Genomic DNA, 27849 nt, shown 5'->3' with positions numbered 1-27849 from the left:
TCAAGTGTAGCCAATGAGCCGTGGGGTGCTGGGGAAAACTTTGCGCATGTCCATACACTTCTTGTCAATGAAGAAGGAGTTTGCCTTCACAGAAATTTCTTGTTCCAGCTTTGATTTGTTGAGGATCAGCATCTGCAGAGTATCGTGGGCTTCTTGCAGACGTCGCTTTAAGGTATGTAAGGTGTCATCTATAGCGTAAACTTCAGTGACAAGCCTGAGAAAAGAGAATGAGACAGGTTGCTCACATAACTTCAGCAGTCCCTCACCACATTCCTTTTTTGACAGTGGACAGGTCGTGCTTTCAGGCAGGATTTGAACAGCTGTCTTGGACTGAATCAGTATGAAACCTACTTGCCAAACTAGTTTGCATAGCACCTTTAAGAAGTGATGATTTCTTGCTTGCGTTGACTTTCAACAGCAGATTAAGCCACTCTGATGTATCTTTCTAATTGCTATCTTCTTCACTTGCAGCCTCTCATTTGTGTAGCCTCTCTAGGGCTAGCACGGCTGTGTTGAGCACTTACATATGGTCCTGTAGAATATGTCTGGGATGGATGTTACTGGAGAGTGTTGGTGTAGTTCACGATAGCTTAAACTTGCGCAGCAGGATGTGCTAAATGGTCTAGATTTGGTGCAGAAGCCTGTTAATTGGTACAAGAATCACTTGCCAGAATAACCATTGAATGTGGAGCTCTGAAATCAAGACTTTCCGTGAGCTGATATTAGCCACATTTCTTCCAGTGGCTTATCAATGGAGATGTGGCAAATCTTCTTGTACAGTCTCTGAGCTGGTAAACTCTCTTTAATACTGTCAACTTTGTGTTTTGTCTAATGTTCTATTAATTGCTCAGTCCACTATAGACTATGAGAAAGATTGATTTTTCCAGAACCCACTTTAACTTGTTTTGGGTTAGTCCCAGTTGTTTCAGCACAGAAAAACTAGACTTTATTAATTTGTTTTCTGCCTAATCCCTTCAACTACAAAGTTGGCAGCACACACAGAGAACAACTGCCAACATCAGCACTTCCTTTTAAATAAACAGCAAACTCAGATAACATTTATATGTTACAAAGAAGTGGTTCATTTGATATTTTCTTTCCCTATTACAGTTGAGCTATTGGGCTGAATTCCTCCTTGCTTTAAACCACATGAGAGAAATACACTTAACAAATTAGTTAAAAGCAAAAAATCCTTAAAAAGTGAATTAGCAAATGGTTTTACTTTCTCAGATAGGATTTTGTCTCTAAGAAAATACATTTTATTTGAGATGTGAGCTCAGCCAAAAACTGTGATAGAAAAAAGTGTCCAAATTTCAAATACCCTGTCAGAATTTCTCTTTCTAATTGCAGTTACGATGACCATAACATTCAATGATTCGGATCAGGTAAAGCATCCAAAATAACCTGGTCTGGATTAGGGAGCTGTGGTAGAGCAAAATTCATATGAATTGGAGGAAGGAGAACAGGAGATGCTAATTATCTGTCAATATAACTACATCTAGTAAACGATGTACTTGTATAAATGTTTTGGTTAAAATATTAGAAGCCATATTAGACTGACAGAAAACTTGCATGTGTATTAAGCCTAAAATACTTCCAAATAGCTGTGTAACAGCTTGTGAAGCTCTTCTATAAGCTAGTAGAAGTTAGATTGATTCAGAACCCCTATGTACTTTTTGTTTTTAAGTATGTCACATTAATGTCCTTTCACTCTAATTGAAGAAAATTTTCAAAGACATTCTGATGTTCCAGTGACTTCAAATGAAGCTTCCAAACTTTTTTGGGCAGGACCCTTTGGAACATCAACAGCATCACTGGCAATTGTGGGAAGAAGAAGGGGTAATGTGATACTGCTTCAGCACATTTTTGATCCTAAATCAAACAAGTTTTGTATCTTGGATACATGCAATCCGGCTGACTGGACTGATACCAATCACAATGCTGCAGACATTTTTGTGGAAGAGGTCTTCAGGGAGGAAGTAGGGAGAGAACAAGACTCAGAGTGAGTATAAAACTGGAGTTGTGTGTTAATATTTAAGGCCGTCTTGTTTTGTTTTTTAATAAAATGCTGATACTAGCTTATTTGCATACATAATTGATGGTGTGGTGGTAACTGAAGTGGCAAATGATCTGCTCCCATAGTAAATGTAACTGCTAAGTGAATGCTACGGTGCAATCAGAAGTTTTTCTGGTTTCTGACAGCTGAGCTCCTGCGTCTAGAACAGGTGTGATTTATGTGATATGAAAAGCCACGTGCATAAAGCTATCCAAATGGATATAAAAGAATTCAGACCCAGAACAATATTTTGTGACAGAATGGATGTGGAGAGCAGAGCATGAAGTTGAAGAAATCTAATATATGGATACACCAAAGGAAATGTCAAGATCCAATTAAGGAGTTGAGGCTGAAAAAAGATATATTGCATTGTACGATTTATGGTTTAAGGAGTTAAAAAAGTGAAAAGATGCCAGTACAATAAACTATGATTTATTGCCCCTTCCTTGTTTGAATAGCTTTTTGAGCTGATAAAACACTGTTTAGGGAAAAATAATAGAAATACTCAGTTTAAGCATTATGTACTTCATTAATCTCATTGTATGTGAAGCTGTTGTATACAGTGGGATTTTGCTAGAGACAAAAATAAAAAGGGAATAGTTTTCTACTTTTCATAAAAATATGCAAAATTCTCTTACTGGACTGTGAAATTCACTCCAGCTATTCACTCCAGGTGCAGTATTTCTTGAGAACCTGCCACCACCCCGCCCCCCCAGATATTTTGAAGACAGTATTTTAAATAAGATATACTCAATAGAGTTCTTTTGGAACACTGATGTGTTCCAACTGGATTGGAGGGAGATAAATGGGATTACAATTCAGAAGACCCTTCTTCAGTCATCAGGGAAGGAAGGCTAGTATCTCGGACATCTTCTTGTACATCTATAAAGACACAATACACACTATACAATGGATCATAGCACAGGGATCACCAAGCTGATGCCAACATGTGCTGGGAAGTCCCCACAGCTATATAACCAAAATGTATGCCAAATGAGCTAACCTGTACAAAGATGATACTGGAGGCACTATATAGTTGAAAATTAGTTGAGGCAGTAGGAGATGCTGTCTCATTCTTATTTGCAATTAACTTTTTAAAGAGCTTGACCATTAGATAGTTTTTTGCATCAAAAGACAGAATTTTGTCTGGGATAATGTGTTTCTAAAATTAGGTATTTCCTAAAGTGAAATCTTGTGTTTCATACAGAATGGAATTAAAATCAATTCCTAAGTCACAACTCGGACATGAGACTGAATCCCAAAAGATGTCAGCCACCAACAAGCAATTGAGCTCTTAACTGTCCTGGGAGAAGGACTCTAAAGGCAACTACACACTGAACATTAGATGTTTTGGCCCATTATTTCAACATAGCTACTTGGATTTTACTACTTTCTTCCAGAATTTATATCACAATGTAATGAATGCAGTTCTAATCTCATCAAACTGATGTTCACACTGTCATTAAATTTCCCATTCTTGAGTGGCTGATGAAGGAAGGGACGGAGTAGTCTGGCCTTTACTTACTGAAACTGAGGTGCATCACGGCAAAGTTCTATATTGGGTCGTCTAGTTCTTCCCTCCAGGCGGGTCTGAGCCACTTTCAGTGGGTACTCCTTTGCCTTTATGGATCTCTCCAGTAACATGATTGTATCTTCTGTCTGGAAGATTTCTTGAAGTATCTGAACAAAGCAGAATGTTTTTGTAAGCCTCATGTGTGTAGAAAATCAGAACTCACCCCTGCTTTTAAACACTTCTATTGGAACTGCTTCCATTCTGGCATGTCATTTTGCTTAATTTAGGGGAGGAGATTACTATAAACTCATATCAATCAGATGTATTTGTATAATATGTTGGCTTGGTCTTGCCATATTTTAAAAGGACATATGGTAATCAAAGCTCATAGGAGAGCTAGAAGAAGGAGGCCCATACAATCATACATCGAATGAAAACATTTAAGGAAGTTGTTCCTGGAAAACAGGCAAACAACTTCCACTAAGAAATGCACCATCTCTTTCCTATTATAAAATTAAGAAATTTATAGGCAAATTGGAATATAAATTTATTACAAGCAGAAGAGAAGCACTGAATTACTGTGATGGGAGAAATTCCAACTGTGTTTTTGTGATAAAGCCATTTTCATAGAGGCAGTGTTTATAGCTCTACAGGGACTTATTTCTATTTTGCTTCATTATCTAATTTTTCTCCTAAACAAAAAAAATCTGCTGCTTGGTCTATGAACATTTTGCAAAGGTAAAATTCCAATAAACTGCCATTTTCATTCAATTCTTATTTCTTTCTGCCTCATAAAAATTCAAAAGTAATCAAATATGTCCCCTCTGAAATTGTTTCATACTCCAAGTGTTTTGGGGACATCTGCTGCAAGAACATATGAACACAAGTCATATTTTCATACTGAAACTAAATTCTCAAAGTTTTGAAAACTCCACTGGGAGCTGTAGAGGGAAGACCAACTTCCTTTAAAAGCTTATTTTCTGTAAATGGAGAAGATACAGAATGAAACATTACCAAAAAGGAGAGGCCCATGGAATTAGTATAGCATGGGGTTTAGTTGCAGTGTATGTTAATCATATAATATTATCCCTGAAAACCCTGTAAGTGCTTCTTACATGTTTTAATCTGTATTAAAAAATGAGAGAAGTTGCAAGGGAAAAGCTTTGCTCAGTCTTGAAAAAGAAAGAAGGGAGAAAATGTTTATATTCAAGTAACATTTCCCAGCCAATTGATTATGTTACTTTTATTTATCAGGATTCATTACAGCCAATGTAGTGAACCTATTCAAGTTTTTCCAATAGACAGCTTTAAAATGGAAGAGAACAAATTGAACTAATGGAGTTTCTCAGCCAGTCTACTAAAATCAATGCAACTTGAATTTCAACAACCACTAAAAATGGCATAAAGTGATTTAAATTATGCTGCTATTTAGATCTTTAGATCAGCCTACACACTAAGCTGTACCAGGTTTGCTAATGATGTGTGTGGTTTGAAAATTCAGTTAGTTCCTGCTGCTGAAAGGATATTTATAGACAAAACCTAAAGAGTTAAGGATGCCAGGAACCTGCGCCCCAGTCCAAATCCTTAAGGGCCTGTTGACGTTGTATAGTAGAGCAATGTGAAAGATCTCCTGGCTAGCACTGTCCAAACCAGTTCAACCCTTACAGCAATGCAATTTTCCAACAGATGAATCACCTTGGACCCTGAAGCGGCAGCATACGAACATGACTGTACTGATTTGAAGTCAGGTCTCCACACTGTACTGAGCCCTTTGGGTCCAAGGTTGGTTTTCACAGAGCTAGCTTAAGAGCATCTTCACCCAAAAAGAAGCTTTAACTGCTTATAGACTGCAGGGAAAAAAAGCTGGTTTGTTATGAAGGGAACACAGTATGGAAGAAAGTGAAGCTAACGGTAGTAAATTTCTCCCTGTAGTTTTATTCTGCGGTGGTTCCTTCTTAATTAGATAATCACTGTAAGCTAGCTGTGTGTTACAGGGAATATTTATGCAGGTAATCCATAGCGCTTTGGTGGCTATTTGTTTTGCAGAGGAACCACTTATGATAAGAGTGCATTGTTAAATACATCCTTTTACAACTTGGCTGCAATTTTACTGGTTACACATACTTATTTCTATAGATAAAAACTAAGGGAAAGAGACTTAATGAAGTTAAATGTCTTCATTATGCATCAAGCCCACATCCTTCCTTTTCCCTGAAAACACCAAGGATTTGGGTCCTCTGCTGCTCAGAAGCAGAATTTGAGTAGTTTATGCTGTTGTCAGAACTTTGCTGTTTATAACCTCCCTAAGAGAATCCAGCGCGTGTTTATCTGTACGTGACAAAGGTGAGGTGCAGCTCCTAGGCAGGCTGCTGGTGATTAAGCGGATGTATGTCAGGGAGAGTTTTACAAGCCTGCCAGTCCTATCCTTTGCTCCCACTGTTCACCTTCATCGCTAACCAAAAACATCAACTTGTGGGGACGTACCAAGGCTGTGAGGCAAAGAATACGCAGTGCTTTTAGAGGTCACCCACTGCTTAGCAGGGTCCTCCTTTCCTGTGTTTATGTTATAGCTTCTGTCACTACAGCGGTGTTTCCCATGCTACGCCTTAACTGCGTGCAAGTGAGCCAAATTCATTGTGGCGTAGTTCTGTTACCTGCAGTGGGGTATTGTGAGGATGTTGGCCTCTTACATTAATTCTACTTACAATTTGGAGCAAGTTGTAAGCAGATTTATTTCTTTTTAATAAAAAGGTGTAATTCAAAGTAAAAACAATGAAACAAAGCAGCACGTATCTCAGCCCAGTAAGAACTGAGCAAAGTTATGTCTCAATTTCAGAAAGGATTGAGTGGATTATTTGTTTTCTACTTATGGTGGAACAGAGGACTTGCACTCTCAGTTCAGATTCTGGGTAGGACCTTTGTGGTTCAGACTTTGAGCTTTATTGGTAATAACACTTTCTCTCTTAGGCAGCAGGTGGAAATGGTGATTCACCTTTGTGGAGCAAATCTATCAATGAAACAGTGCAATTAAAGCAGCCCAGAGCACTTGGTTAGAAATGAACCATGGCTGTGAAACCAGCTCCCCAGAGCAATGCTGCAGTTCACAAATGCACTCGTGTTACGGTAAGCATGTAATGTAGTCACTGTGCTGATACTTTCTGTCCTGTGATAATATGAATCAAAACAATTTAATTTATACAGTGAGTGGAGTTAGGTTACAAGCTCTCTTACACTTAATTAGTGCTAATTGTTCTAATCAGGTTAGAGAAGAGGATGAAATTAATATTTTCTGTGAGAAATTTTTTTCCTGCCCTCCTTTTCTTTGAAAGCAGTATAGGTATCTCGTGTTTATTCCACACATGGAAGGAAGGCAGGAAGCCATCAAAGGGGACGCAGCACGTGCAAAGAAACATACTGCGGCAGGGTCTGGAAGCATTACACAAATTTGTAAGACGACCAGGGAACAACTTTAGTAGTCTTCAGTATTTCAGATAACAGTGCTACTCCTCTGCCACAAATCCTTACTATATAAGGATTGCCTATAGCAAACCATGGCCATTCCAGTACTATGTGACAGTGCTTCTGTAATGGTTGGGTGCGCTTTACTCTTTCATTCTGCTTGCATGAAAAGATAAATTACATATCAGATGTTTTTTTAAGATGTAGAAGGAACAAGCTGATTCTTGACAGAACAGACAGTGTTGAGCAGATTGCCCATGTATAAACTGTCCTCAGTCTCTTGGAAAAGCCATTTTCGTTAAGCTCAGCTAGTGGAGAGAACTTTAGAAGAGCAGTTTTCTGAACCCACGCTTTTCTCAAATCCTCTTCTGATGCATTCATATGTGGCCACAGTGCAAGTACAAACCCATATGTTTCAAATTCAGTAGTAATGTTTCAAGTGCATGAATGTTGGTAATCATCAAACCTGAGGTTTGTTTCCGTTCCTTTACAGCACTTACTGCCCACTGTACGCATAGCAAACACATAGGTGTTCCCTTAGTGACACAGAAGCGGGAGACTGTATTGCCCTCTCTTTTTAGAATACTAAGTCATATACGCACTTCCCCCATAAATAATGGCATATAACTGACATAGGACAATAGTCGTCTTGTATCTAGAAGTGACTCAAAGTATTTAGAGCTTGCACAGCCTGCAAATTCACACAATGTTAAAGTTCAAAAAGGGAAAGCTCTGAAGTCTAAATAGAAAATGTTCCTCTTTATTGAGAATCCAGTAGTTCATTAGTCATGAAAAGAGTTTTCATCTAAAAGTCACTGAAAAATCAGGTTTTTGTCCAACCCTTATAACACTTTGTGTCGGCACAGTGTGCAGTAACTATATTCTTGTGCCACATGACTTCACTAGGTGCTCTGGTGTCCTGCTCATAAAGGTAGGAGTAGTCTGCAAGCACATTATGCACAACCGAGGCAATTGATTAGTGCTACTGAGCAAACCCCTCACCCATTCGCTAAAGAAAAATATTGTTTAAACCTGCCTGTGAACTCAAAATTCAAATGTGAAACTACGCATCCATCTTTAAGCCCTGCTTGGCTGCGTGTAAGTGGATGTGGTTTAGGTTCATTGTGTGTTCTCAAATTTTTTCTTACTTTTTTTTAAAGCACTGTCATTTAAGACATACAAAGAAAAATGGCCTCGGGGGAACCACCTCCAAAGCATCGCAGAAGCTTTGTACAAACAGTTTTCAATTACTCATTCTGGCCACTCATTGGATAAAAATGATTTCGATAATTTACTGTACATAAACGGATTGGTGGGGAGGATCACCAGATAGTGTTGCACCAGTCTACGTCATTTCTGGATGACCTCCAAAGGCAGGAAGCAAAAACAACAAACGCTGAGCAGCGTGTTGCTAAGAGAGCATGGTGAGGCATTGGCTCAGGCAGCTGCCCGTCCGGAAGCTTTCCCTTCCAGGACACGAGTAAAGTTTTGTGCTGCAGCATTCTTGAGAGCTTGTAGAAAACTGCGTTCCCACTGTTCTCTCACTTCACCAAGGCCACGGTTTTTATAGGCTGGATACAGTAAGACCGAGCGAAAGAGCTGCTGAAGTCACACATGTTTCATCATGTAATCAGGGCAGTCTTATGTACAACATAAGCATTTTTAAAATGCTACAGTCTGATAGCTATCCTTGTTTCTTTGTTGTTTCCGAGGTTTGCTCGGTGTTTAGTATCCGAATGCAAAAAGCAGCAGCCCGGTAATATGGTGGGAGGAACATTCTTGTGCCTCCTCATTTTGTAAATTTCTTTATATATAATATTTTGCCCCTCAGTCAGTTTTTTAAACTTTTTTTTTATCCATGTTTTCATATTTCATCCAAATTATTTTGTAAAAGTTACATTTGTTGAGGTTATCATACTTAATTGACTAAATAGTGTAATCGTGACTGATTTCACAATTAATTTTAGGGTATACGACCACATTATTTCAAAGTAAAACTATGATATCTTGCAATCTTTGGATTACAAGTATAACCCAGATCTCCAATCTGAAATTAATTTGGGCCTGACAGTTTTTACTGTCATGTCACAGACAAATTCTTGACAGAGATTACCATGTCCCTTGCTCTTGTTGTTTCTAGGGTTTGTTTGTTTCTTTTGAAGCTTAATTGCAGGTCACTGTTTTATGACTTATCAAGTTTTGTTTTGTTTTTAATCAGATGGTGGTGGGGAATAGTCCAGGAATCTTTTCAGAAAAAAAGAAAAGCACATTTAAAAGAAAAAAATCACACTCAACAAAATGTGACATCAACAGGTAATGCATTCAGATAGTTTAACTGTGTTGAAGCAGAGTTAAAATCATTCTGAGCAGTAACTTTTGTGCATTTGTTGTGTATACTCATATGGGATGACTGAGTTTCATAGTTAAGAGAAGCAGTGGTTTAGTTTGCGCCCAGGGAAAACATCTTCGAACCGATGCATTGCACAATTCATCAAGCATATTAGGAGTGGAGAGATCGGTCCGGATTTGGGAATATTGCAAGCTTTTATTTATAAAGCTTTATAACAATGGGAATAGGGCTGGCATAAATACAGTCAACAAATCTGAAAGCTAAAGCGTACTGTAAGTTCTACGCATGCCAAAGGCTACCTATAAAATCCCCAACATTTTCTTTATAACTGTCTTAAACATGACGGTTTCACAGAAAAGAGGAAACTATCAGAATGTAAATACTACCCTTTTAAAACAACGAAGGCTTTAAACATACATCTGGACATTTAATCTGTGTCCTTACACAGATTGGTCTATTCAGCATAGATTGAAACAGAGGACCCAGGGACCCTGGGCCTTTCATTTGGTTGGTATAACAATCTTACAAAAAATCTTCCTTCCACTGAATTCCAGTATGCGTTTTTTTACTTTAATTTCTGAAAATAATCTAATCAATTTCACATTTATATGCAATCAGTTTCTATTTTACTTTTCCACTGATCCTAAAAATGTACAAGATGTTTATTTTAAAACAGTTTTATTAAAGTTAAAGGGGGAGAAAAACATAAGATCATTTAACTTGGCCTAGATTTTCTAAAATATTTTCAAAATAACAGAGGAAGCAATAACTATACACAAGGAAACGCTTAACTCTTTGCATACCTCCTTGCTACACTTTTAACTATCAAAGAACAAGAATAAGCCTCAGAGTTCTGTTGTATTTGTCCTCCATTTTACACTGTATCATGCTTTCAGATGCTGCAGGACCAGCAGTTTTAGAGTGCATCATCGTTTAGGAGAACAAAATTGCTATGTTACTAATGTATTTTTGCTAAACCTGGTCAAAATAACAATAAAACAGGCAGTTTGGACCTTGTGCATGCTCTGTTTTGTCTCAGGTTGCCTCATCTGAGAGGAGGGTATACATCTCTCTATCAGAGGCATGTCTCTAGAAAGAGATGGTGCCAGAGAGAAACGGCTACGGCTCATGCAGCTGCTCTATAATATTGATTCTTGTCAGGAATGAGATCCTTTCTAATCATTAATGAAATTTCAACCCAGTCATGGTAAGCTAAATTTGCCTTGCCTACAGAGTCAATGTAATGCATTTGTCTCATGACCCTTTGGAGCCTGAAAATGCTTCTTTTCTAGACAAGCTACTACATATGTCCATCTCTGTTTCCTGCAAGACAGCCCTTTCGGAGAATAAGGAACAGTTTTATAAATATATATGAGCACTGCTGCCTTGAATTAAACTCTGTTTCTTTTGCAAGTTTATATGAATTGCCTGAGTGCGGAAGGGTTGCAGGGGAAGGGAGCAGTAATAGTAGCAACCACCTCAGTTTCTCACACGTAAATGTTGTGGCAGAAAGAAGCTATCTTCTGTATCAATGGCAGCAAAGTCTGACATCCGTTCAATCCAAGCTGCCTTTACTTAGCAGCTGTGTCCCCGTCAGCGTGAGAAGAGATTTCTGTTATTTTGCAAATAAAGACACTTGGATTCATGACAACCTGAATACATCCTGATGCGCAATGGCTGTCACTTGATTATGATAACTCTAGCCTTCCTCATTTCGTGTTCCCCCTAGGCTAATCCATGAAGTGGAGCATTGCTGCATGGCATGCTGAGGAGCCAGGCTTTTCCTGCGTGGTTTCTCCACTTGCCCATAACTCGTACTCTGAGGTAGTCTATGCAAGTCTTTATGATTTCATGAGATTAAGCAACAGTTTTAGGAGAGAGAAATCTGGTTTTGTCTTCCAGTGAGTGCCTTAGCTTTCATCTGTAATTTCTCTGGGTTTGCAGGCAAAAGTCTATTCCTAGCTTAAACAACTATTTCCTCCTTCAAACAGGTTTTTCCAGGCAAGTTTGAGCTGCCTACACCAACCAGCACACACCTTCCCAACCGCTTCTGAGGCACTGTTCGTTAATCGTCTGAAAACTTTATTCTCAAAGAGGTTCCAGTATTAAATGATAAGATTAACTGTATACCCAGCCACCACGAACAGGCGTGAAAAACTGTAAATAACTGAGATATTAAGGCATAAAAAGAGGAAGGGAAAAAAGCGATCAACAAAAATATATTAAAACAGTTATGTGAGGATACGCTGGGGTCCGAGATGAAAGGCTTTGTGGGGCAAGTGCCACAGGGGAAGTACACCCTCTGCCATACGCATACTCCTTCCCTCGGCTCACAACACTGCTACACCTCTCCTGCATGCTTCTTGCATGGGCACCTCCCATCGTATTTTAGTATTTCTTTATGTTCCTGTTCAGAGGAGCAGGCTGTGTCCTTTTCAACAGCCGTAGGAGGGCTCCTTTCAGAATTTCTCAGGTAAGAAGTTTGAAAACTATTTCAGAGGCTGGTAGGCAGTTTCTGGTTTTATTGCCACTGAGGTTTTCCTGGCTTTCGTTCTATATTTTATGCTAGTTATAAAATTAAGTAGGTTCATCCCTTGAATTAGAAGAAAGTTGTGTAAATATTAAATGTATTCAATACTTCCTTCTAGCCACCATATAAACATACTCAATAGTTGCTAAGACAGGAAAGCTTTTTTCCTTAAATTTATAAATAAATTTAATAAAAATAATGTGTGAAGGACGGACACTCTGAGGGGGTAACATTTAAGAGATGGAGTAACTTACTAAAACAAAATTCTGTAGGCTCTTCAGGTATAGAGTAAAAATACACCAGGCAAAAAGGGAAGTGAGAATTAATTTCCATCATATATTGATGTAATATACTGCCTTTTCACACCCCAGGGGTAAAAAAAAAAAAAACAACAAAACAGAGCTGTTTCTAAAAGCCCACATTCTCAGTGAACTGAGTGGAAATACTCAGAATCATGGCTACTCATTTATTGAAGTGGGTGGTTATTTTTTCATGATTTTATTACACATGTACCTGTTTTTCTAGCATCTTTCTGATCCCTGTGCTCCCGGGTAGTGGAATAGCAAAGCTTGCAGGAAGGGTGGTGCTGGGCACTGCCTCTGGGCAGAGAAACAACTTCTGATCACAGTACAGGTGTTGGAGCTGGCAGAGAGAATCTGCTATTTAGGTATAGTATAAATACTGGACTATGTAAATATGTCACTTGCTGTCTGGTCTGACTGATTCCCAGAGCTAATGTACATAAACATCCTGCCCTATTGGTTATTTCCAGGAGACTGAAGCCAAGGTAACTATGTTAATATTAACTTTATAGAAAAGAGACACAAATATATTAATGAAGGGCTGGCACCATGATTAAAGGTTTTCCTTCTTTTCCTAAAGATTTGCGTACTTTTACACCAGATGTAAAATATATTTACCATAACATCTCTTGGCATAAGTTGAGTGTTTCTTGAGGCATGCTAAAGACTACATACTTCTATATTGAATTGTGTACACTATATTTTCTGTTCACCAGCCTAAAAACCTGGTCCTAGAGCAGCCCTGAAGCCTGACCAGAGTCCTACATTGCAATTAGACTCTTACAGAACATTTGCATCCCCGAACGACCACGTGCTCTGTGAGCCCAGTGATGATGAAACACAGTGGACCTGTAATACCTTCTTTGGTTTGTGATCTAACGCTTGCCAAATACCTAGCCTAGGGCTTCTGGCCTTCTGCCTCCAGCACCTCGTATTTCCAGGGTTCTGCTATCCAAATTCTGGATGAACCTCGCATTGTTATGACCAAGATTAATCCCAGAATCACGTAAGATAAATTAACCATAGCCTTGTGCAGTTGGGACAGAAATGGAAATGGGACATTGTCAATCTTAGGCTCAGAAAGAAGTCTTAGTTATGCACTGTCTGCACTACCTGCAGGTCACTAGTCTATCCTGTAGAAATTCCTCTTTGTAAGCCAGTCCCTGTAGAAAGAGCAGAGCTTTCAGGGAGAACAGCGATCTTGGTCTTGAGTTCCTGGTGCTAATGAAGCCATCTATCTGTGGTAAGCTGTTGCAGTGATGAATTCCTTTGCTCTGAAAAGTAAGTGCTTATGTTTTCCATCTAGATTTGTCTGGCTTTTGTCTGGCCACTGATTCTTCTTTTGTTTTTGTCTGCTCAAGCAAAAAGTCGTGTATTATGATTCTTTTTTCTTCTGTATAGATATTTGTGGATTTAGCAAGTTCTCTGCCCCTACCCCGACTGTTATTCGGATAAGCTAAATAAAGCAGTGTCATCTAGTGCTTTAACATCACCCTGCTAAAGAGAAAGTTGAGGAGCTTATTCTATCAATTGCTTGCTTTCCAGTCCTTTAATCATTCTTGCAGCTGTGATGACTTCGGGCTTTGGAGTTGAAGTAGGAAATGCTTTATACCACACCCTTGCCCCCACGTACTCAGTTTGATTGCGACTGTAAAGATGGCAAATTGTCTAAGTCGTCTAGAAGAAAATCAAGCAAAAGTGGGCAGGGAATAAATTAACATAGAAGCTCTACAGTGAACTGGACCGGGACACATATAAAACAGGTTTTTAAGGACAGCATTTCCATTCTGCATTCGATAGTTTCCTGCTCAAAATTATACAAAAGCAATTTAATCCTTTTTTACTGTTACTCTATGCAAATCACTTCCCAGACTTCTGATAGACTTGGGGTTTGTCAGCCTCACCAGCCAGCTTCCCCAAAAGAAGTGGCAGGCAGGAAAAGCCAAATAGCAGACAATGAAAATCTGAAGTGAAGAGAACTCAATTTCCTGAATACATCAATGAAATAACAGTAAGCGCGGACAGCAGCTGGACTGAGAATTCAGAAAAGCAAGTGGGAATCACTGACAACAAATGCTCTTTGGAGACTTCCCTTGTGCTGACTTGGTTACTTGATCTGAATTTGGAGCCTAGTCAGTATTGGGATTCGGACCAAGCTCCAAGTAGAATAAAGGGTAAAACCACATCTGATCTGCTCCAAGACAAGACATCTGTAAGTCGCTAAACCATCCCTCTAACTAAATGGAAATTGTTGTAGGTTTATAGTAAAAAATGTGATGGGACAGGTGAATATATATTATAAAATGATAGCATATGAATGTTTTCATCATGTGTGTTGTCTGATGACTAGAAGTTGAAGGCATTTTGTCTTGTTTGGACTGTTTTAGACATGAAAAAGAAGCAAAGGCTGTGTGCCAAGCGGCTTGAATGTTGGAGTTTGAGAAAGTTATTTAAGGAGCAAAAATCTGCTTTTCAAATGCCTACCAGGAAAAGTTCTTAGGTGCTTCTCTTGGCTTAACTATACACACTTTCCAATCCAGGTAAGGCAAACCAGCTGAAGTCTTTTTCTGAAGACTGTATTTTCTTCATGTGCTTCTAAATATGATGTGTGAACCTAGGTTAAATTCTATGGCAGAACCTCGATCAGTTACAACAGGAAAATTCTTGGAGTCTATTATTCAATTGTATTTCAGTAACTCAAGGTAAATGGTGCAGAAACGTTAGAAACTGAGGTACGAGTCCACCAGCAGTACTAGAAGCAAACAAAATGCCTATAAAAACAGATGGACTGCTGTGCAGTTATTACTCTGAGACTTCTACAGTTTGTAACCTGAAACGGAGACATTATGTCATCGATGGAGAAGGTCTTGGCAAAACCCCTGGCATAATGCTTGATAGAAGTAAAAACAGAATACCTTCATCACATAAATACATTCTGTGTATCTTTTGGAACACACTTTTCTAGACATCAAGGAAGACAATATCCTAGAATAAAACTAAACAGAGTAATAATGGATCACTGTTTTTCCTTACATTTTGTTTATATGAGAAATACAAGTTTGGTGGTACTTAGGAGGAGAAGGAAGCGCTGGAAGGACTGCTGTAGATTGTTCATACAGAGCCTTCGATAACATAACTGTTATCAACTACTGTTGATCTAGAATATCAACCCAGCAACCTTCTCCTGAACAGCAGTCCCGTGAAGGGCTGCTGCAGACAACAGCACCCAGGAAAGGAGGTACCTGATGCAATATGCGCAAATGCCTACTGAGGGGAAAATCCTAGCTTTTCAGAAGTAACTGGTATAGCAAACTGCACGTGGAATTCCTTAGCTTGCCTGCATAAATTCACAACTAACTAAATCTTGTTCATTCTTGTATTTTTAATCCTGTTTATTGTTTTCCAAGCTATAAATGAATGGCATTTTGCTCATATAATCTCATATGTGATATAATACTGTCATCAAGCAAGGGAAAGAAAGGCAGGAGGAGAAAGGCCCTTTACCATTTGATTACAGCAATGCAAGAATGTTCCAATAGATCACTACCAGGGCAACACCCGTGTTCCTTTTTGTAGTGGATTTCCCTAAAAAAGTTTGAAGCAATGACATTCTTGCACAGAAAGTCAGGACTGTAAACGTGTGGCCGTAAAGCCATTATACATATGGGCAATATAAACTAAACGTGAAAAAAATTCAGGCCAGGAGAAACATTTTAAGTTAAGATATGACAAATCCTAACCATAGCACACAGCATAGTCACCACCACAATATCAATGACAGACACTAGTACAGTGCACTGATTCCAGAGTTTAAGTCTAATTAGATCAGTTTTTACAAAAAGCTTAGTTCCAAGGGAAAATGAATTTTTTCCAGGGCCAACAGATGAAATCTACAATGCAAGACAAACTGTTCCACCTGGTGCTCTATGTTTCTAAACAGCTTGTGGTCCATCACATGCTCAGGCATTAGGCATTTGGTTTTAATTTTAACCAGCCGATCTTCTATGTGCAAGTGATATAAACAAAAAAAAATGTGCCATTTCAACATAGGATCATTTTTAGATCATCACGATATTCACACTACTTACTCTTTTATGTATTTTTTGATTGTTTCCTTTTTCAGGGTACTGATTTTAGAAACAAATGGTTGCAGGAGGTTCCCTGTAGTTTGGTGGGTTTTTTGTCTGGAAGAGATTTTGCTGTTTCACAAATCAGAAGAGTATTTTTCATTCTGAAACAGGCTCCAGACCTCATTAATAGCTTTGCCTGGTTCCAAGATAGCAAATCTTTTCTATGCTCATTTTCCTCTCATTTTATGGAGCTAGCCTGCTTAGTTAGGGAAATAATTTGGCGGAGAGAAGGATGTCTCTGAAAGTGGCATTCATTGCTTGAGAAGTCAGTGCAAAAACAGCGTTTGAAAGATTGACTGATTTTTTTAAACACAATGCAATTGTGGCACCCATTGTCTAATTGCTATTAGATGTGAAGGGAACAGGAACTGTAGTAGCTGAAGTTGACTATAATCGCATCCCAGTGGAAGAATAGAAGTGTGGTAGAATTTGAGACAGCCATTGGCTGTCTTCTTAAAGCATATCCTAGCAATATTCTTTTCTCCGATTATTACAGACTATACTGCAAGCCTGGAGAAAGAAGAAAGGGTACTCTGTTATGCTTACCTATAGATAACTCCTAGGAGCACTCACTCCTTACTCACTTCTGCCCTCACTCGCCTTCTCGTTCCTCTTGTCCTTTTGAGGTGTGGTCATGAGCAAGAGAATTAACAGGACTTCTACCGTATAACTTCACCCACATCTTAACCAGCAATGGTTTTGCTCAATAAACCTATTGTATTTTCCTTTCCTTTGACAACACTGACTAGCCTGAATTACTCCTCACCAGCATATGCAGTTTTCTTCTCCTCTAGCATTTTGTTATTCTGATGTAACTACATTACTATGGAGTTTGTAATAAATAAAGTATCTCTGCTATGTATGTGCTATCTAGTAACTCAGCAGTAAGAGCAGCATTAGTTCATAGAGTGCAATCTTATTTGATACATTTTTTTATCCATGTGTACCATACAAGCTAATTATTCTTTATACAGATATGATTAGTCAAGTTTCTTCAGATAGCTTATGATTGCTATTTAATGGTATAACAGTATAGGGACATAATTTTTTTTCCCCTGTTATATACCAGTTGTCAGCAGTTATGTCATAGTATCAGCTGGGCTCCATGACAAAATCCCTGCTCATATGTTGATATCTCACAATGCACTTTGTGATTCTGTATGTGCACCCTGTGTTACCTCATGCTAGAAGTTCTTTTATAAAAGGGGCACTTAAAAGCATTAGAAAGGTCAATGGAAAATGTGAAGCAAACGTTCATAGATTTAAATCCGTGAGAAACTTGTATGTATGGCCAACTCAGGGATAAAGTGCTGTAGTTGGCTAGATCATATACAATCTAAAACACACAAAAAAACTACATTCAACATCCTTTGTGCTTTATAAGCAGGGAAAAAAAAAGAAAACATTAATTTATGTGCTGTGACTTCACATATTTAGCTGGTTAGTTTGCACTTTCCTAAGAGTCCCTAAAAATAAACTGAAAACATCTTAAACTACTTATGGCAAATAGAATGGCAGGAAAGCTCTATTGTTTCCAAATGTGCATTGAAACAAATGAGCGAACATGAGGCTCCTCTATTAGAGAAAGAGTCTTAATGGAAGAACTTACTGAACTCTGACTGAAGTCATATGAAAGTAACACAGGGAGTCTTGCTAGCTTAACAGATTTTATCTGTCAGTACAAAGGCAGCACCTCTTCTTAACTTCAGAATACGTTTTAAAATTCAACTAATACACTTCCAACACATCACTTATTTCAGTGAAAGCTTACTGAAAAGGCAATACAGATAGAGATTAATACAGGTCTGTCTCCTTCTGTGTCATTTCTGCTTTGTATAATGTGAAGACAAAGGCAGAACAAATGTTTGAAAACTTCGCTGTCTGGCCCACTCCGAAATATCAGGCTGTTTCCGACCGCAACCAGGCCAAAATTCAGGTTAAAGATGTGGAAATGTATTTATCAAAAGGGAGAGGCAAACTTGGAACTTAAGTGTCAAAGGTAGACAAAATGACATTCTGCATGTAAATACTTCTAAATTTTGGTTAATTTAGAGCTCTTCCCTTGCTGCTGCAAAATGAAAGTGCAAAAACTTAGTCTTCTGCTTCTTCTAAAACAGATAAATGTGCTGCTGTTTGTGGGCCTTTTTATGTGCACACTTTCCAAAGTTAGTTCACTGTTTAATAACAACAAAAAAACCCCACACAAACAAAAAAAGTAATTCATGTACTATTTCTGTATCAGGAAATGGCCAGGGAATATCATCTATAAATGTAAAATTGAAAAAAAAAAAATACCATGTAAGATATCTTTCCCCACTTTAAACATGTAAGTTGCAAATGAAAATAATCAGTGTGTGATTATGGACAGATGTTGCACGGTTCCTTGTAAAACCTTGTCATCTTGTCAGTCTTTGAGTGAGCTCTTCTCAGGCCGTGTGATTCAAATGCACCATCTGAGGACAGGTAATACAGGTGTATCTTTTGAGGAGGTGCTTATTCAGGAAGGATGTAAACACTGGAGAAGATTTCTATGCCTTTCAGGTACAACTAAGATAATATGCAGCTGCCAACTATTAGTGAATCTTACCTTGGCCAGTTGTGCTTGGAGTTTGTTCTTTGCATCAGCTACTTCAGCAATACGATTGTTAAAGGCCAGGTTGGTACTGATGAAATGATTCCACATCTCCTCAGACGTGCTCTCCAGTCCAACCTCTGCCTCCTCTCGGAGCTTGACAGAGTTGGCCCTTGCATGTTGAGAGCACCTGATATTGTCTTCACTGAATTTAGCCCATGTTGCAGGAACTGAAACACTAGTAAGAAATTTAAAATAAGGGGAAAATAAAAAAATAAAAGCTTAGGCGAGCTATTTTCTGGTCAGTGATAATTACACTGAATTACGCTAAGTGTTCATCCATTGAACTGTGCAAACTGTGTAATCACATACATCAGGTGATTTTATGGGTTTCATACCCACTTTTTTTTTCTTTTTTCCTCTACAAGCCAAAGATTTGGCAACAACAAGTGAAGATTTTGGAGAGCTGTTGCTTCGACAGAGTTTCTATCATTTGCTTGAATATTGTAGCTGCTAACTAAAGGTCTTAGTGGCCCTGGCATCAACTCCAAAGTAAGTAGGTTTATGTTTTGCTGTATAAAGAATGACCTTTTCTTGCATACTTTTTGTTTATTGATGCTTAAAAATAGTTTTTCAGGATCAGGTATGAATATCAACAACACAACTTCTTCCTGTCTTTAACAGATTAGGTGATGGTCTGAATTCCTACTTGCTGTATCTCAGCTGAAATTTGACATGTTTCTCTGTGTCAAGGTTCAGAGTGCTTATGGCCTTAATGGATTATTAGATTATTTAGCGTGATCTCCTGCACATTGCACACCATCAGATTAGATTCAAATACCATCTACTTTTGTGAATCCAAACACTTATCCTGGGGAAACCGAGTTGTGTGTCACCAACCACCAGAGAACATGAAAGCCCAACCTAGTTTAGGGAAAACGAGCAAGAAACCGAAGGAGAAAGGATTGTTACAGAGCTCTTCAGACAGCTCTGGTCTGCTATCAGAGCAGCCCTACCTCATGAGATACGTGAGACCTATATAATAAAGCACGTGGCTCTGACATCCTAGTAGCCCTCATCATCAGAAGGAATGATGGCAGGAAAATGGATAAGGCACTGACCTAGGAGTAAGGAGAACTGGAATTTTCTCCCAGCCCCAACACTGTTCTTCTGTGTCATTTGGATAAATATCTCCATCCTCTTGCTTCTCCATGTGTTAAAATGAACACCTCTGCTTTAATTTACACGGCTCTTACAGTTAAATTTAGTAATATCTATGAGACAAGCAGAAATGGCTCTGCTCTGGAAAAGCCTATGAATACACAGAGAAAGACTGAATATAGGGCTCCTGCACTGAAAAGTGCCACCCATTAATGTTCCTGCTGTAATGTCCTGTATGTAAACAAACTTTGGGATGCTTGGTTTTGTGTCCAAGCTTCATAGATGGCCTTCATTATCATAATTAACATGATTATGAACATAAATCCCAGACTCGGGTCTCTCCAAACTGGGAGTCTGTGGGGCTCTCAACTCGCAGCCTGAGCCCCTGGCTTGAAAACTGGTGCAGCATAAGCTACTCTCTTTGGAGTTAAATTCACCACCTTCTTTAATACGCTGTTTAGCCTACTAGGTCACTTCTCCCTTCACCCAGAAATATTTAGTGCATTTTATGAAAAGGTACAGATATTTTACTTGCCAAACTGAAACACTGAGACAAACTTCTGCCTGCATTTAGACTTCTTTCTCCACACAAAACTTCCTTCTAAGAATTATGCCTGTGTGTTAAACTCTGCAGGGACAGGTCACTATTTATTGAGTTTCACATTGACTTTAGATTTTAATTGAACACTGAGAATAAATATTAAGGGATGCAAAAAGAAAAAGTTAATTTTGTCAGTGCTTGTTTTCGCAGGGGCCCTTTTTTCAGTTTTTCATAGGGTATTCCTCTCCCTCCAGACAGAAGTACTGATCTTCCTAAACGATTTGGAATTCCTTAGTGCCACACGTTTATTTAGGCAGTTTCAGGTAACCAACATGATACCACAGTAAAGTGCATAAATCAGTGTGCTAAACCTGAGCAGACATTACTTACAACTACTGATCCAGACAATCTCGGTATACTTTCTGCAGGGTATTTGGTTTGGGTTGGGGTTTTTTTCCCCCCTCTATGGTCTGATGGTTATATTCATATTCTCATCAGAAAATTAAGTTTTCAAGTAGGTTTCCATCTTGACTATCTGAAGTACTTAGTACTTAATCTGTTCTTTAACATTGCTTTTTCAGACTGGAATTTATCTGGCTGGCTCTGTTGAGGCAGAAAACACCTGCTCTGCTCCTGAGTGCTGCAGGTATGTCTCAGTCTGCCAGATGGTTTCAGGAAAATGTTAATGAAAAATGGCATTTCTTTGGATAATGGTTGGTGAGAAAGGAAAAGGGCTGTAAAACTTATCCACGTGAATCTGCTTTTTACCAGAGCTGACAAGGATAATTTTATTCATTGCTAATCCTAAAAGTAGGTAGTGTTACTGGCGTCAGCAGAATGCCTGCCAAGTTTCCTTCAGATATGCCCTCATTTCAGTAGTGAATGAGGTGATCTTTTAATGAGAAGCAGAACATTCTCCTTCCAACAAGACAGAGTCGTCATCATTTGAGATTGTAGAGTACATTCACCATTCAAATATTGCTGTGTTAAAGAGCGATAAAGGAACTAACAAGTCATTAGCACAAAAACACTGCCCTCTATTGCAAGCTGCTTCGGCTATTGCTTTTGGATTGGATGCAGGTCTTGATGAGGCCACTACTAATAAACAGTTTTAAAACTGTATACAATTGGGACGTTTTAGTTCAGTGATTTTTAGTTCAGTCTGTAATGCTAAAGCTATGCCAAATCTTTGTGATCATCCTCTTTAATACATACCTCCGTATAGCTTGATGGCCTGATTTCCAAATAACCCAAGCTATTTTTACGGAAAATATATATAGTCCTTGCTGTACACTTGCATGCTGTTTACCACATTGCACTTAACTGCACACCTTAGCTGCACTTTAATTTGATTGGATGTGGTTTTGAAACCCAAAAGCCACAGAACAGTATAAATCAAAACCAAAGGGAGACATCTGCAGAAAGGAGTTTGAGGGCAAGGAGTCAGCTGCAACGCAGTTGTAAATGATCATCCTTGCTGAAAAGCACAGCTCACTGCACATCAGCGGTGTAGGTGCTGCAGACTGCCAGCTTCTGCCTGGCCTCCAACAATGGCAGCTGCTAGGAGGCAGAGAATAATTGAGGATGATGGAGGGTTTCACACCAAGGAAAGACAGGGACATATGGAGAGAGAAGCTACTTCATTCTACATCACTTCTCAAAGGTAAGGCTAGGACTCGTGCTGTAATCAGGCTCTTACGGCAGGGAGCAGGGAAAGAGAAGTCTACAATAGCCACTCGTACTCACGTCCCATCTGCTTTCTCCACTCCATGATAAAAGTTGATGCTGTCCGATGTGTTCCTCAGGTTAAAGCACTTCTCATCAATAAAATGGGCTGAGTTTTTGTCAGAAAGATCCTGCTCCAGGGCATGCTGTGCATCTCTGTTGATGCTGTGAAGGGGAAAGAATTACCTTGATCTGAACCACCTTTAATGCTGTTGTGCTAAATAGCTAATTGCTTCCATTAGCTTCCTACAATGCTTCATTTTATAGTTTGTTGGCATTTACAGTGGCTTGAAAATGCTTGGTGCTGTAATTTAGCTAGAGGGAGCTGCTGTCCCGTTCATCTCTTTCAGCCTTGAGAGAGTATTCCTCAAAGAATTGCATTTAACTCGCTGCATTTAATAATGTTTGTCATTTTGATGACAGACAACCACAATGGTGAAAAACAACAGGTAGTTGGGTGGCATGAAGGAAAGCCTCAGAGCAAAAGGGAGGAGGTTTTCAGTGATAACCTTCATGCTAGCAAAGCTGTAAACGAGAAAGAAGAGGGCAGACCAGAGTTGTGGTTTCCCATCTCTCCTGATTTGGGGGACAAATTCCCTTAGCATAATTCAAATTGTACATCATTGGAAATTCTGTTTAAATATTTCTGCTCATCTTGATCACGAGGAGGGAAATATGTTGTTCCATCTTTGCTTTCTTACCCACAAGGAATTTTTGGAGTAACTTAATCTCCTTTGGCTCTTCCAAAAGGAGGGAAGGCCTGGCAGACCTTGGGCTAGAATGGGAGTAATATGGACGAAGAAAGAAAGTCTTGCTTTCCAGTGCATCAGGGAGACAGCAGACATATTGATGTTTTTTGCAAATATTGCCATTTCCGTGACGTACTTGTCAATTGGCATTGCTATCGGTCTGCCTGATGTGGTGACAGAACTGAGTCAAAGGTAACCAGAAATGCCAGCCTGGAGAGCTAGGCAGAGCTCATGCCACCAAATACGAATTTAGCTTTTATCTGGTCATATACCCAATATATTACAGTAGCGGGATGAACTGCAGAAATACATCTAGCCTGACTCATGAGAGTCCTGAGTGCCATTAATAAGAGCAATTGTTTATAAAATCTACTTATGTCTTTTTCTCCTGTAATGTATTAATCAAGAACTGTACAATTTTATCTTCCTTGTGAGTACTTGAACTGTTTCTTTTGAGAATCATGTCATATAAACATGCCTTTTAAAATTTGTATCAGTTCTGTGTAGTTAACAGAACACTGTATTCAGAATAGTTTTACCTAATTAAATAAGACTTAAATATAATTTGCATTTATTTGTGTACTGTCAAAGAAATAAAATAAATTCCAAAGCCTCCCATAACAAAAACATAGATAAATATACATCAAAATAATTTAAGTCCATTCCATAACTCATCTCATACTTTATGATGTGCTTAGATTCCTCTTTCTTTTGTCAATAATGATTTTCCTTTGAATTTAGTTTTGTAATTAAAAAAAAAAATTCCCTTTGAACTTCGCTCCAATGTGCCACATAGCAACATTGGCACAACTAAGCTATAATTTTGGTGTCCCTGATTTTAATGAAGGATTTCAGATTAAATATGACTTAAAAATTGAGTCACAGTCATCTTTAAACGGTAAGTATTGCTCTTCTGCAGTTTAACATACAAATTCTATCCTTGGTAAGAATTAGAAGTGGAGGGCAACGAGCATCTAACAGGCTAAGTCTCTGATTTTGCCTTTGCTATTTTCAATCTGTCATTAGATACTAGCCAACACTGAATTCAGCTTTCCTATCTTTAAAACAGGAATTAAATATAAAGTCTTACCCCAACTGTTTACTGATTTTCTGCGCAAGTTTTGTCAATATTTCTTGACAGTCCTTGAATACATCAACCTCCTACAGTGGAAAATACATGGTGTCAGTGCTTTCAAACTTCATTTGTTTTAGTGAATTTATCCTTTTTGTTCTGCATTCTAGATGTTGCAACCATCTCACATATCTCAAATGCAATGTAGGTCAAGAAAGGATGCATGTTTTGGTCCCTCTCTTCCTCAGTGCGACAAAGTTGTATCTTTTTACTTGGTTTTGTATGGCTTTTTATATTATATCAAACATGTTAGTAGATTTGATTGGATGAGGTCATTCGAATAAACATAAAGTCAAATTTTGCTTGGCTTAAGTGTAATGAAGATACTTGAAACATGAACCTTAATCCATTAAACTACCCTCTCTAACTACTTCTACATTTTTCTAGAACAATACAAATATTTTGCTAATAGTGGAGTAGGTTGAAAAAATATCTGATTTCAGAAACAGGCTCCCTAAGGAAGTATATTGTAATATTCTTCAAAACTATAAATATTAGTCAAAGAAATTCAAAGCCAGGTTCCACTCATCTTAAAATAAATAAAAAATACTCAAACCAACCACACTGAAAACTATACAAACATGGTAATGCGGTCCCTCAAACAACGTTATGGTGTTCCAGCCTCTTTCCTTTTTAAAAACTCTGTTTTAGCCTAACATACCCTCTTACATAAGTGTGTACAGTTTTGTGACTTTTGAAACAGGGAGTAAAGTGTTTTAAATTATTCTGAAGTCATTAAGACACCCCAAATTTAAAAATACAGGCTCTGTCTCTGTACTTGTGTGGTATGTGTAGGAGTGACAGCAACTTTAGAACTGGCTTTCCTCTTACTACAAAACGAGCCTTTGTGGTCCTTTATTGTCACTCTCTAGCCTGCTCCATAGTCAGAGCAGTGCTTGGGGACATCAGGCAAATAGCCTTTATTTTTCATTTTGAAAAAATATTTTCATCTGTTCATGTGGACATGTAGCAGTATTTCATCTTACCCTGAATTCTCATGCTAAATTAAGTGCTGAAATACTTAAGCTAATATATATTAACTCCTTGATTCTTCATTAAAACTCTAAAACTCCAAGTTCCAGGCTGTAGGCTCTGAACAAGCATCTCGGTTATCCAAGTGGTCTGCACATCCTTCTGTAATCTATCAATCCAGAAAAGTGCTTGAAGCAATGCCATTGTCCCATAATGTTCTTTTTGTTCTCATACATTTTTGTTCTCATACACATCCAATATAACTTCTTTCAAATATGTTAGCAAAATGTTATTTGATTTTTTTTTTATTTCAAAGATTTAGCAATCACTACTATCCACCTCATTTTCTTTGTTCAGTTACACTATATATATAGCAAGGCAGTAAACCAGCATTTTACATTGTAAGCCCTAAGAACTTCTGAGATTTTATAGACCGTGGCCCAGAAAACAATCTTGAGAAATGTTCTACCTTGTTTTATAGGATCAGGGAAGATAGAACTGGACAAGACCTCACAAGGATGCTAGGCTATTCCTTTTGCTCTGGGAAGGATGAATAGAACATTAACCATCCCCAATATATACGGTTTTACCAAATTTCTTCCTCTTTTCCCCCCCTCAGTCTTCCAAATGAACGAAAGGAAGAAATTACTGCAATGTTTTTACCCTGATGAATATTTAGTTGGATTTTAGTTATTTCCACAGTTTGAAAAATAAACTAGTAAGTCTGGTCTTACCTTTATGAGGTTCTTTTCCACATAGTCATGAACTAAGTCTATACCCTTCCGCTTCTCACGGTGGTACAAGCATTCTAGGGCTATCTGCAAGCAAACCAAGGAACATTTGCAATAGGCTCAGTACCGCGTTGTGGAGTGAAACCTTGAACCTTGCTGAAGGGGCCACTGAGCTGACGCGTCAAGTAATGACCATCTATTGAGGTTGGAACAGAATAGGAGGTGGCCTAATTGCGCTCAACTGATCCATCTTAGTGGCTCATTCCTACTTACCTGTTAATACATGCTTTTAAGGATTAGCTGCCACCACAGCTGCCATTTGATTAGCTGCTTATTAATGTGCAGCGAGGCCTACATCTCAACATGCCCAAGCTTTGTTGTAAATTGTGTGGATTAAAACACCTGTGTTGTTCTACACTCATCCATAGCAAAATCCTTTAATCTCATCTCCCCTCATCCTCCCTTACCCAATGCCAAAGTTTGGAAGTTTCATACCTATACAAGAGAATGACTGCATAACTACAGTCATTGACGAGGGAATTCAGTTAACCTGCCCCAGCAGGTTAACTTCACTCTTAATGTCTCATCCACTTGTTTAGAACCATACTAATAAATGAAACAGCATTTGCTGGCACAAAGACTTTCAGTAGAAAATGTTCCCTGAATAGAAAGCGTCCTCAGCCTGCCACTCTGAATCAGTACAGATAGAGACAACTAAAAAAGTCATTATTGAATACTGAATTTTGGTTTTCTATTTGTACTTGCCTAGAAACATTTCTGATAGACGTAGCTTCCATCAGCAATACTCCTGATGTTTATGAGAGAACTTTGACTCTAGTTTTTGCATGTTTTGAGTTTTTGCTAGCATCGTTCATTGACTTCTATTACTGTGGCTTTTTCTGTTGCAATTAATTTGCCTTTAAGATTCTGGAGAACTTCAAAATGTAACACAAATGATATGCCATCCTAAGTGAAAATATTATTTTCACCAAGCAATAGGAGAAAATCCAGAGCCAGATAAGAATATCGGGATATTGCAACTTAGAGGGCCATTTTCTGCTCTCCTGTAATGTACTGAGCTGACCGGCCAGTGCCTGAGGCAGACAGCCTCCTGGAGCCTCAAGCAGAAAGGAAGGAAAAGAGGGCATAGAAGTATCTTGATAGGTTCCTTTGTTGACTTTTGTATATAAAGCCCATGGTGGTCAGGTTTCCTTCTTACTCAAGGTAATGGTTCACCAAGATCTGTCTTGATGATAACGGTAAAAGTCATACTGGTATTCAACAGAGTTAAAGCCACTTTCTTTACCCATTCCGCAGTACAGTCGTGAAATAACTAGCTATGTCAAACCTACCTTCAGTGGTCCTTGCATTTCATCTGCAGCACATTCGAGCCGCTTCTTTGCTGTTTCCAAGTCTTGGGTCGCTTTCAGCAGACACTCTAGCTCATAGACGAGCTCAGATCTCCAGAAATCAATGTTAGAGATCCTCTCTCCCAGGTTTCTTCTACTGTCTTCTTGCATCCGATAAGTCAGTTGATCCTTATCTTGGATCAGTCTCATTGAATCAGCGTTCAGTCTACCAGCGGAGTACCTGGAGGCTTCGGAGCCTTTTAATTGAACCATGTTCGCATGGTGCCAGTCACGAGTGCTGTAGCGGGCATGCAGGGTAGAACGTGATGCAGGCAGAATAGTGGGCGGCCGCCCAGTGGGATTAAATTGCTTGTCAGAGCTGGGAGGGACCGAAACCACTTTGTGAAGCAGATTGGGCCTCCAGGAGCTGCGGCAGCGGTAGCCTGGTAGGTAGTAGGACTGATAGGTGTCCTTGGTGGTGCTGGTGGGAGCTAGATCCGGGAACAGGCACTTCTTCTTTGTGCCACAGTAACTGGCTAGGTGCGTGGTCCCCAGAAACTCCATCCTGCACTGGGTT

The 27849-nt window shown here is 38.8% G+C and overlaps 1 protein-coding gene across 1 annotated transcript; it reads right to left on the bottom strand.

Moving 5' to 3' along the window:
* TEKT5 (tektin 5) lies at window positions 1–27842 on the bottom strand. Its single transcript, XM_076351550.1, has 7 exons — window positions 27272–27842; window positions 25927–26006; window positions 24179–24249; window positions 22361–22504; window positions 18928–19150; window positions 3582–3736; window positions 1–214 (listed from the first exon to the last, which is right to left on the bottom strand). The coding sequence occupies exons 1-7, from the start codon at window positions 27834–27836 to the stop codon at window positions 1–3; spliced, it is 1452 nt and encodes a 483-aa protein (XP_076207665.1). The 5' UTR covers window positions 27837–27842.
* Window positions 27843–27849: the final 7 nt, after the last annotated feature.

The sequence above is a fragment of the Aptenodytes patagonicus genome, chromosome 13, assembly GCF_965638725.1.
Source record: "Aptenodytes patagonicus chromosome 13, bAptPat1.pri.cur, whole genome shotgun sequence".
NCBI lineage: Eukaryota > Metazoa > Chordata > Aves > Sphenisciformes > Spheniscidae > Aptenodytes > Aptenodytes patagonicus.
Note: the sequence above shows the minus strand (reverse complement) of the source record. Positions and strands in the feature narration are given on the sequence as shown.

Excerpts from the sequence above, each read along its gene's own strand:
- TEKT5 (XM_076351550.1), bottom strand. The coding sequence starts at position 27,836 with ATGGAGTTTCTGGGGACCACGCACCTAGCCAGTTACTGTGGCACAAAG. Across the intron at positions 26,007-27,271 it reads GCAAGGACCACTGAAGGTAG|CCCTAGAATGCTTGTACCAC; the intron begins GTTTGACATAGC and ends GCTTGCAGATAG. Across the intron at positions 19,151-22,360 it reads GTGGAGAAAGCAGATGGGAC|TGTTTCAGTTCCTGCAACAT; the intron begins GTGAGTACGAGT and ends ATTTCTTACTAG.